General features: G+C 30.6%; 1 protein-coding gene across 1 annotated transcript; it reads right to left on the reverse strand.

Annotated features, from left to right (window-relative positions):
* Positions 1–1554: 1554 nt before the first annotated feature.
* LOC116030886 (cyclin-U2-1-like) lies at positions 1555–2875 on the reverse strand. The gene is made up of 2 exons (XM_031273247.1): positions 2411–2875; positions 1555–1889 (listed from the first exon to the last, which is right to left on the reverse strand). Exons 1-2 carry the CDS (start codon positions 2824–2826, stop codon positions 1619–1621), a joined length of 687 nt encoding a protein of 228 aa, XP_031129107.1. The 5' UTR covers positions 2827–2875; the 3' UTR covers positions 1555–1618.
* Positions 2876–12887: the final 10012 nt, after the last annotated feature.

Here is a 12887-nt window from a genome sequence, read left to right on the forward strand (position 1 = left end):
AACCTTTAAAAGAAAGACCCATTTCCATCTTAATTAAGCATTCTCTCTCTGCCCCCCACCTCCCTCAAATGATTCATATATCAATTTGTACATTTAATCATGAGATATTATTCCTGTTTTCATTATTGATCATTTCCATTGAACATTTAAAATTAATAGAAAAAGCATCAGCTTTTTTACTTGATGATGATAAGACCATCTATATTCTTAGCTTCTTACCATACTTTTTTAAACGTTTTTTTACTTTCAAAAGTGAATTTTACCATTATATAAAAAATCATTATTTTCTCCTTATCACTATAATTCAAATTACAACATAATAATAAGAATAATATTTTAAATTTATTTATTTTAGAAATATTGAATTGAAATAAGAAAAACTAACAAAATCTTAGCTATATATATATGTGCGCTCTCGATCATGACAATTTATATCAGAGCAGGTCACGAGTTTGAATTTCATTGAGAGCATGCTGGCAAGTGCTAGGAGGAGCTGGCATCCTGCCATCGAAATGTGGCGTTGAATGCTATGCAAGTAAAAAAAATAAAGTTACATTGCATCTTTACGACTAGTTATAGCTTTAGGTATAGTGTTTATATATATATATAGGATCGCGTTCAGGTGCGTACTGGCCGCCCAGGAGAGAACTGCGGACGAATCACAGCGCGCCACTTGTCCAGAATGTAGTCGCACATAACGTTATAACTAGGTGCACGTAATGTTATAACTAGGTGCATAAATGTTAACAAGGTAAATTACTTGCACCTGTAAGTGAAAATATGTGCACACGTACAAGTAAAATGTATTACAAGTGCAAGTAAATTGTACAATGAGCATCAATACTAAGTGCACCTAATGTTATAACTAGGTGCACATAGGTTGCACCCAGGTGCATCAATGTTAACAAAATAAATTACTTGCACAAGTGCAAGTAAAATGTATTGCAGATGCAAGTAAAATGTATTACAGGTGCAAGTGAATTGTACACTGAGCATCAATACTAAGTGCACCTAATGTTATAACTAGGTGCACCTAATATTATAATTAGGTGCACCTAGGTTGCACCAGGTGCATGAATATTAACCAGGTAAATTACTTGCATTTGTAAGTGAAAATATTTGCGAAAATAGGTGCATGAATATTAACAAGGTAAATTACTCGCACTTGTAAGTGAAAAATAGGTGCGAAAATAGGTGCACTTGTAAGTGAAACTAGGTGTACTTTTAAGTAAAACTAGGTGCACTTGTAAGTAAAACTAGGTGCACTTGTAAGTGAAACTAGGTGCACCAAAGTTCCAGTTATTTACGAAAATGCCACTGCATCATTTTTTTTAAATTGCATCTGATTCGTTGATCTGGACACGTGGACGGCTGTGATTTGTCCGCAGTTCTCTCCTGAGCGAGAGTACTCATGAGAGTGCAACCCGAGAATGACCAACACTCAAGGACGAATTCTACAATTATCTATAACTTATAGAAGAAAAGTGCAATTACCCTTATATTTAACTACCCCATTGTTTTCAGATTTATCAAAAAGCTTAGAGACACTTGTAATTTGTGTAAAGTGTAACATTTATAACTTGTATAAAATAGTAGAATGTACAAGCTATGCAAAATATTACAACAATAGACGATGTGTGGTGTCGGCATATCGTGTATTATGGTGTGTTTGTTTGGATTTGATTTGTTCAGCACATCTTAAAGTCCTTTCAATTTGATACCCTCCTCCGATGCTCACTTCTCTTTCCAAATGGCGGCAATAGCTGTGGAACACACTTAGGTTCACATGCATTTTGAATCCCATAAGGAACAAAAATTCAATCTCCAATCTGTTCATCTCCTTTGTTGTCAAGCCACCCACTCTTGCAAAGTAAGCATTTCTGTAACTCCTGTCAAAATTAATAATTAAACACTGTTAGGATCAAATGTTTATAATTACGCCAAAAACTATAACTAATAGTGAATGCACATTTTCTAGAGGCAGGATGCTAGACTTGCCCCTTGACTGACCTCCGCCCAACAATTCCCCATCTCAACACCGCACTTGTATTTTTGCTCAAACGGGGACTCGAGACTCGAACCCCATAACTTGGCTCTAATACCACTTGTTAGGATCAAACGCTTACCACTATGCCAAAAACTACTGCCAGTAACAAATACATAACTTTATTTCATTATAGACCGCCATCACATTTTCAAGAAGCAAGATGTTGGACTTGGCCCTTCACCTGCCTCCGCCCAACAATCCTGCTAGTTACCAATTGATGGACTTAAACCCTTTACTGATTTCCGCCCAACAATCAGTATTGTGTATGTCAGAGTTATGGTGGGTTTAATTAAGATAAAAGAAAGAGTTTATATTTATATATATATATATATATATATCCTAGAAACACTACAATTAGCTTACATGTCTTCAACATATTTAGAAGCCAACATGATGGTGGTGATGAGGAGCCTGTGAACATTTTTGGCAGTGATTCTGAAGTCGGGGTAGAGGTGGGAGAACCTGTCTATGTAGACATAGGAAACCACATAGACTGATGGTCCAGCTCTGGTGTACCTGAAAATCCTCTCCAGATATGATTGGATGCTCATGTCTGGGGTTTCATGCCACTCAAATACCCTTGTTCTCGCATCCTTTGGGTTTGGGAGACCCCAATTGGTGAAACTCTTGGCGATTCTCTCATTCCTGGCTAGGATCCTCTCCATTAAAGAAGCAAGGACTGAGATCACTAGTGGGGTGTTTGAATCTTGTTGGTATGTGTACATGTAGAGATCATCCCTAAGCTTTCTTGGAGAAATTGAGTTTTCAGGAGAGGCCATTTTCTGGTGGAATTGAAGGAATGAGAGATAGGCAGATAGCTAGCTAGAATATGATGGTTCAATATAATTTTGATTTGAAGGAATTTATTTATATAGGCCAAGCTCTCTGGTGCCTAGTGGTGATCACCACTTTATTATTGTATATATGTTTAACTATTTGAATTGGCCTGCTAATCTAGTCATAAATTTATTCAATAATCATTTTAATCATTAATTAGTTCCAAATAAAATTATACATACGGGAGGGTTAAGTGAGGACAGCAATCATTATTGCATAGACCATGGTTCACACAGTTGTGTGGACTATAAATAAAAAGTACATTTTTAATATACTAAAAGTATATTATTTTTGTACATAGAGTACATTATTTTAGGGTACATTATTTTTGTACTGAAAGTACATTATTTTATATTAATATAAAATAATGTACCTTCAGTACAATAATAATGTACCTTTAATACAAAAATAATGTACCTTATGTTCATAGTTCACACAGTTATGTGGACTATGGTCCACACAATAATTTGCCTTGAGGACAGACTCCCCTATAAAAAGTGCACATTTCCGTAAAAAAAAAGTGTAGATTAATATGATCCATTTAATTATCTGGGTATACGCGAAATTTTTTTATTATAAATATTGAAAACTTGAAAGTTCTTAATCATCATAAAATTGACCACATATTTCTTTTACTAAAACATTAACTATTGATGAATCCTGATGGGCAACTAGATCGGTCCTCACTTTTTTCAATAATTATAAAATTGACCATGTATATCTTTTATTAAAACATTCAACTATTGATGCATCCTTGATGGCAACTAGATCGGTCCTCACTTTTTTTAATTATTATAAAATTGATCATGTATTTCTTTTACTAAAACATTCAACTATATTGATGAATCCTGATGCGCAACTAGATCATTCCTCACTTATTTACAGGAAGATCATGTTCTCATCTGATCATGCTCATTTATATAGGGGCAGAATCAAATGAGAACCAGTCTTCCCGTGCAAATTGCACAGCAAGCTAGGGGATCAACAATTGCATAACCATGCATTACATGTTGAACAATCGTAATCTCAAATTAATTATAAAAATGTTACTGCATTTTTTTAAATACTTTACAGTAAGTTTTGATAATAGTCTTTACAAGTTATACAATCAGACATTACGAATTGCACAAAGTAGTTTACATGTTGAAACAAAAATATTAGTTCTCATTTGATATTATTTTATTATATATATGCACACACAAAGGTTGAATTTCAAAATCTTATATTATGGTTGGTGTGGGACTGTGGTTTTGAAAGTGAGTAAAGAAAGGGAAATAGGAGATATGGAAGATGGGGAGGAAAGAGGGGTTGCCCCTAGTATCAAATTACGAGATATTTGCCTCCTTGTAACAAAGGCAAAGTACAGACAACCACAGCTACTTTTCAGCTTAAAATAAATGTTGCATCTATCTCTTATTATATTGCCATATGCTCACTTCCAAACACTTGCACGTTATAATACTGTATCCCTGGCCTGTAGCTACTATAATCATAGTTGGATATACATACATACATATATAGTTAGGATCATATTAGATCACTTATTTAGGTAATATCGTGAGATTATATCTTGTGCATTCATGTAATAATTTAATGGTCTAGATTGATTTAGGATTCTAAGTTAAAGTGTGTGTGAACGGTGATAAAATGCGTGGGAACGGTGATTTAATGTGTGTAAACAGTGATTAAGTGCGTGCCAACGGTGATTAAATGTGTGCGAACGGAGTGGATGTGTTAAACAATCTAGACCATTAAAATTTTTTAGATTGATGTACAAGATTTGATCTCAAAATTTTTTAATGGTCTAAATTGATTAAGATTCCAAATTGAAGTGTGTGCGAACGGTGATTAAATGTGTGCGAACGGAGTGTGTGTCAATCAATCTAGACCATTAAAAAATATTACAAGATCTGATCTCACGATTTTACCTAAACAAGTGATCTCATTGGAACCCTACCATATACATATATATATACATACATACACACACACACAAATATATATATATATATATATATATACATACACACACACACAAATATATATATATATATATATATATATCTTTTTCTTGTCAAGTGATAATTATATATATTTATATTTATGCATGTCAACACATGTATTTTAAAGTTTAATTTTATATTTATGCATGTCAACACATGTATTTTAAAGTTTAATTTGTATTATAAAATTAAAAGTATAAGACTAATAGGATGTTTGGTACGCTGTAATTATAATTTTTTTGCAATGTAATTATACAGAATTGCAATTCCTTACTTTTGTTAAATTGAAATTCATACCTCCTTTCCCCTAAATTCCAGTTCAGCATAGCATGGAAGGAAAAAAAAATAAGAATATGACTTTTTTACCTTTGATTATTATTATTATTATTATTATTATTATTATTATTATTATTATTATTATTATTATTATTATTACAATAACATTTTAGTCTTTATATCACATCTTTACTTTTTCATTTCCAATAATTATAGTCCTCCTTACCAAACAATGTCATTTGAAATCCTACTTTATTTTACCTTATTCTATTTTCATCTAATTATAATTTTTCTTTTAATTTTCTCCTCCCATCCAAACTCCTTAAATGAGCTGATAATGTTGAAGTGAAGAAAGATAGGGAAAAAACAGTTGCAGTATAAATTAATGGCGACAAAATCAATACTTTATAATATATAACTAGCTCTACTGAGTGATTTTTCTGAAGTGTTTATTACGTTTAGAAAAGGATAAGCGAATCGGGCAGTTCATACGTTAGCTCAACAATCCGTTTATTTTCAAGTCTGATTGTTTTGAATGATTCTTCAATCCTCCCCTATCATCTTTAATTTGTTGTCTTCGGACCTTCAACTCTCCCCTGCCATCAGTAAAGTGCAGTGTTGTTTTCGGGCTTGAATTAATGTTACGATATTCTTCAAAAAAATAATAATAATTTATAAGTAGGCCGAAGCAGGAGAGGGATTATTAAAATGGGGGTCAAGTCTTGAGACGGCATTTAAAGTTAGGGAAGTCTGTCTTCGAGATTTGTGCCAAGAATTAATACGCTGAGACTGAGCAGTAATGTATTGTTATTATTGCAGTAGGAGCTACTACACGTGCAATAGCTTAAGCGTGACCATGGAATCTTGAGAGAGTTACCTAACCTTCAATCAATTACTATACTATCAAATATTTTAGGTTCATTATGTTTCTTACACTTTCAAACAATTACAAGTTTATTGTTCAAGTATCACAATAATCTCATCTTAGTTTTGAATGATTTATGACTGCTTTTTAGTTCCAAATGGGTTAAAAACTCTATTTAATAGAATTTGTAAAATCAAATATCATGTGTGTATACATATAATGAACCTTACTATATTTTATTAGCATTTGGTGTTCAAGAAATGAACTTTTAGTTGTTTGTGAAACTTTATCTCTATTTTTTGAATATATTTTAGTAAGGAATGCAGGTAAAATAACAAGATTATCATCTTATGAAGCTTTAGGATTGCAATATTTGTGCTGGAAAGGAAGAATGCAAGTGCTTTTGCTCTGAAAGTTGAAGAGATAACAATGGGATATGATGAGGAAGCCAAAGGTTTTGTTCTATTAATTAGAACTTTGTATTCTAGTTTAGAATTCCTTCTCCCTCTCTCTGTGTTATTGTAAATCTATCTTTTATCATTCATGTCTTATCTGACTATGACTCTTTATATCCTTATAAATATATATTTTTATGTATCTTGAAAATTGGATTGATCAATAATAAAATTCTTCTCAAAATTATTGCTCTGATCATATATATGGTATTAGGATCCATTGCTGATAACCCTACCATAATTGTCATCGCCGCTGTCTATCACTGCCACTTGTCGGTGACACTACTTCCTCCACTCGCACCATCTCAAATGTTTCATCTCCACCCCCAACCCCAATAAATACCCTACAGGCAACTCATCACTTTATATCCATTAAACTTGCATTTTCAAACTATCTATTATGAAAAATCCAATGTTAGTGTTTAGTCTTGTAAAACCCCAACTTTGTAATTGGTGAATTATTATGGCAATTAATAGATAGGATAAGTCTAGTGCTAGTCGTCAGTGTGCTGATTGAAGAACAGACTGAATATAACCTACACCAGAGCCTTTAGAACTAGCTGTTGAGTACTACATCGCCTTATTTGTTATAAACTTACAACTGGCAGAGCAATTACGCGACATGATGTTATTTTACACGAATATCTCTATCTCTCATTTAATACCTCGAGGGTAAGACAGTAATTGGTTCTAATTAAATGTGATATCATGGACTTAGGTATCTTACAAGATTAGAGTAATATATATACCAAAGAGAGAGAAGTGGCACCAACAACAATAAGATTACAATGCATGAACTTCAAGATTTGAAAGAAACACTCTCTCTACGATTTAAAAAAAAAAAAACTCTAAGAAACTATCTTCTCAAGATACTGCTAAAGATTTGAAGTTTTAAGAAGAAACTTGAGAAGAAACTCTACGACGTCTTTATCTCTTAGATTATAACCCATACAATTGTAGCATAGTGGTGGATGAGTCAGTGAAACGGACAACAATAGCATGGGTCTCCAACAGGACTTTTGGATTATTGAAGCACGGATCTCCGGCCTTGACAATGCTCTATAGCTTCATCAGATTGGGTTGTACCGTGTGGGGTATATCACACATTGGGTTGAGAAAGTGTTCTCTTATCGTCTGTACGAATTGTGGTTGAGGTAGTGGATTGAACTCACTGATGGTGGTCCCCTAGATGTAGATACAATTGTATCGAACTAGGTAAACAATACTCTGACTCATTTACTTTCTGTTTGTTTAATTTTTCACACAAGTCATCAATGTCTCATAAACTAATTAGTCATACGAATTAGGGTTAACGATAATCCATAAATCAAACAGTTACGTTAAGTGAATAATCAACAGTAATTATCTGGAAATAGTGAAAAATACATCCAACTTGTTCCATTTCTTCACGGACAATCTCAATGGATACATTGATGACACCTTACCATGTCTGGCTTCTTTTGTTCAAGCTCCGGATGGGTGCTCCGTTGTAACCAATCTTGCGACTCAAATTTGGATCGGTCAGGGTTCTTCTTTTTTACATTTTTTTTAAAAAAGGCACATCACTACTTCCGTATTGGTGGACGTAATGACAACCATTTTGTTTAAATAAAAGAAATGGCACCATATTGGACCATGGTCCACACCACCATATAGCAATTGACTTATATGTTATTAAAGCATTAATAAAATTGCCCATGTATTTAAAGCTTTAGTAGCGTATAAGTCTAGTACTAAATTTGTAGATGTCATTAAAGACAAAGGACCTCCATCCGAATTAACTCATTAAGAAATTTTTTTTTAAAAATTGAAGAGACGAAAACACCCCTACCTAAAATAAGGTTTGGCCGGAAAAGTCATTAGAATGATCAAATGTATCCAAAATATGATAGTCTGGGGTATTAAATGACAAAAGCGACAGTTTGAGACTAAATTTAAAATTGCTCTGTTGGAATTAACTCATTTAGTATATGACTATTTCAAGAAAAATTAATTTTAGTCCAAAATACTTTTAGAATGGAGGTTATAAATCTATATCTATATCTATATCTATATATATATAATAATAATAGAAGTGCCTAGCCAAGTTTCCCCCCAAAACTTAGGGCTATTTTTGTAATATTAATAGTTGGACAAAAATGTCATTTTACAAGTATTTACACCTATAAATACACCTATGTAACTATGTGTAGGATCTTAATTCCTCCTTTTTAATTTCTCATGAGTCACCTCCTAAGCAATATTTTTCTTCTCCAGATCAATCTTCATCTTCTCCATTTGCACCTTGAACTTCTAAACAATCTTCATCTTTTCAGCATTGATCGCACAAATCCCTCTAAGAGTATTCATCTTCTCCCGTGCAATCTTCATCTTCTCCATTTGTAGATGGCATTGAACTTCAAAGCAATCTTCATCCCGTGTGCAATCTTCATCTTCTCTATTTTTAGATGGCATTGAACTTCAAAGCAATCTTCATTATCTCAGCACTGATCGCACAAATCATTCCAAGTAATATTCATCTTTTCCAATGCAATCTTCATTTTTACATTTGCAAATGGCTTTAAACTTCAAAGCAATCTTCATCATCTCAGCACTGATCGTACAAATCATTCCAAGTAATATTCATCTTTTCCAATGCAATCTTCATCTATTACATTTGCAAATGGCTTTAAACTTCAAAGTAATCTTCATCTTCTCAACACGTACTGATCGCACAAATCCATAACTATTCTTCAACAGCACGAAAAACAACACAATATTGTTATTGAAAGCACAACTATTTCAGCAGTTTTGATGAATCACAACATAATGTTCTCAGTTGTGAATTTAAATTTCAAATAAAAATTTCTCCCATTAAAAGGTAGTGAAAAACGAGATTAAAACAAAAAAAAAAACAAAAACAAAAAATGCATAATTCGTTTATTAATAATTGTCAGACTTAAGATTACTACACTAACAATTATATTTATCATTCTAATCTATATACTATATATAAAAGCATTATCCTCCTCTATTTATCATTCTAATCTATATACTATATATAAAAGCATTATCCTCCTCTAGAATTTTCCCGCCCAAATGTAGGGGTATTTTAGTAATATGGTAATTATAATAATAATAATAATAATATTATTATTATTGTTATTATTATTAAATATTAATAATATTAATTATTATTATAGAATAATATTAATGATAGAATAATATTAATTATAATTGGTTATAATATGTTATTAGTAATTATGGTAATTATTATGATAGAATAATATTAATGAGATAAGAATGTGGTTTTGATTGTTACAATTTTTTGTAATATTTATCCAAATGTACTCATATTCTGACTGAGATACAAAAATTATGAATGTCAATCATATTTATTATATTATATATGCTAATAATATCTAATAATTGTAATTGGCAAGTCCCATGTAAAATTAAATCAAATATTTATTATATTTTATTTTCAAATCATTTCCAACCAATTCTCAAATGGTAATAACCTACTAACATGAATTGTTTGCTTACATAATATTATTTTATTAAATTAAATTAATTTGTTCATTAAATCGTAACAAATACTAGCATATTAATGTCACTTATACACGGTAATGTACGTGCAATAAAATTGGTAATATTTATATTATTATATATACACGAAAATTGTCTTATATATATATATATATATACACACACACACACACACACACACACACACACACGAATATCACGTCCATAAAGTCATCATTTATTAGTAGAAAATTAAATCAAGAATATGATATATTATTGGAATTGAAAATTAAATCAAGAATATAACATATTATTGAAATTGAAAATTACAAAATAATATCTATTAATTATAAATTAATTTTTTCATTAAATCGTAACAAATATTTTCAATTATATTATATTATATATATGCTAATATATTACGAATGTCAATCATATTATAATAATAATAATAATAATAATAATAATAATAATAATAATAATAATATAACTCCATGCATATTTGTGCCTTAATTGGCACGTAATTGATAGAAAATGAAAAAGGAAATGAAAATCACTAATTGACTATAAATAAAAAAGATCCCTAATTGATTGAAAATGAAAAAGAAAACAAAAATTAATCATTAATACTATAAAATGAAAATTGAAAAAGGGAACGAGAATTACTAATTGCATGCAAATAAAAATAAAAATAAAAATAAAAAGATCCCTACGCCATGCCTATAAAATGATAGGATCAAACTTGGGTTTGTCTTCCCCTTGTGCACTACTCAAGAGATTCAAGAATTGGATCCTCTCTCTAAGGTTTTTCTAAGAATGGTGGTTGTCGTCATTGCTGGTCTTGATCGTCGTCGCCATTAATGATAAGGACATATTTGATCATATTTTTACCTCATATTTAAATCTATTTTTACCACTAAATATTAATGTTATGTTCTTAATAATATTAAATTTCTTCATTGTGATAAATAAATGCAATTTGACCAAAGTTGATGAAGGAAAGCTAATTGAGCATGATATTAGTGGCGTATGGCATCTCTTGTCTTGTTTGTATTTAATTGCCACACAACATGACAATTTTTAGACCAAATATTTAGACTATCGATTTTACAAGGTTGCAAACATTTATTTTAGTAATAATTATAATGAATTTTCTATATTATCCTGGATTCATATACTTTGAGTTAGATATTTAAATAAAAAAAATTCGACATTTAATTACCTATGTATAAACTTCTCCTATATAATCTTGCATTGATATACTTTCAAATATTTATTTAAATATAAACATTGGGCATTAACCCATACTCGCAATGCGCGTATAAAACTAGTTTTATGATAATTGTATACAAACAAGTCATATATTATTCAATTAATTGTGTGATACTTTTGCACTAATCTTATAATCAAATAAATGTATAAGTTAAATATTAGAATTTTTTATAATTTCATCTTTATTTTTAATATCTAAATATATAATAAAAAATAAATTGTGCTATATAATATTCGATGTCATCGCACGGAGAATTGGACAATTATTTGCTCTAATTCAAGCTAGGAAAACATCAGAAAACATAATCAATTCAACCAATTTCATTAATTGCGCTATATAATATTTGATGTTACAATTTAAATAATTGTATATCGATCCAAATATACTTAAAATATTATAACAAATCTATTCCGTGCAACGCACGGGCGAAAATACTAGTGTATATATATATATATATATATATATATATATATATATATAATAACAGAAGTGCCAAGCTAAATTTTCCCCCTAAAACTTAAGGAGATTTTTGTAAAATCAATCTCATAATTATTTAATTAAAAATCATTGATTTTATTAAGTAACTAACTATATATATAATTGCAATTTGTGCTAAAATAATAGATTATTAAGCCCATACAATTATACAATTTATTTCAATTCACAAATTATTACACAGACACACACACATATAACAACAACAACAGCAACAACAACAACAACAACAACAACAACAACAACAACAACAATAATAATAATAATAATTATTATTATAATATAATATAATATATAATATAATAATAATAAAGACAAAAATGGTAATTCTATAAAAATTAATCCAAATTTCCTATCTCAAGATTTATTCTCCTCCAATTAAATTTATTTCCTCAAATTTATTTTGAGAGATTGACAATTTCTTTTTTTTTTTTTTTGACTAATTTTTGGGACAAACAACCACCCAAATTACCTAATCTTCCCTTAATTAATTTAGCTAATAGGGGTCAGAATTATGTAGCACCTAAATAACCTCCCTAATTCATGCATGTGAAGTACTACCATTTGTTTTCTTCTTCCATCTACAACTCTCTCTATCTCTCTCTTTATAACTATAAATATAAGAAGAAACCCAATCAACTATCACCACCAATTTTCATCTCTCTTAGTTATGCTATTTTCTTTCCCCTACATGCTCTCTTTCTCATCCATGATTCTCTATCTCTCGCCAGTTTTTATCACCCCATCACCATGTCTCTTCCCCTCCTCTCTATTCTCTCTCGCCTTGAACCTGTGACGGTAAGAATTCTGGATGATTAGATGGTGATGATGAGGTAGTGATTTCTCTATGTTGTTGTTGTAGTAGTAGGACGAAAATATATAAATATCCAAGCCTATGCTAACTTTGTCTACACCATGTTTTTATGTGAAATGATTTTTTTTTTATTTTATAGGTGAAGATGGGTAGTAATTCACGATGGATCTAAGAAAGGAAGGATTAAGTATATCTAAGAATAGACTTTGCAGTAGATTTATTATCTTGAAAATTATATGGTTGTATATTTATTTCAATTTACTGTATTAAGTTGGACTTGAATTATTTATTTTAAGTTGTAAATTAGCCTTAGCG

The sequence above is a fragment of the Ipomoea triloba genome, chromosome 9 (assembly GCF_003576645.1).
Source record: "Ipomoea triloba cultivar NCNSP0323 chromosome 9, ASM357664v1".
Lineage (NCBI taxonomy): Eukaryota > Viridiplantae > Streptophyta > Magnoliopsida > Solanales > Convolvulaceae > Ipomoea > Ipomoea triloba.

Excerpts from the sequence above, each read along its gene's own strand:
- LOC116030886 (XM_031273247.1), bottom strand. The coding sequence starts at position 2,826 with ATGGCCTCTCCTGAAAACTCAATTTCTCCAAGAAAGCTTAGGGATGAT. Across the intron at positions 1,890-2,410 it reads TCTAAATATGTTGAAGACAT|GAGTTACAGAAATGCTTACT; the intron begins GTAAGCTAATTG and ends TAATTTTGACAG.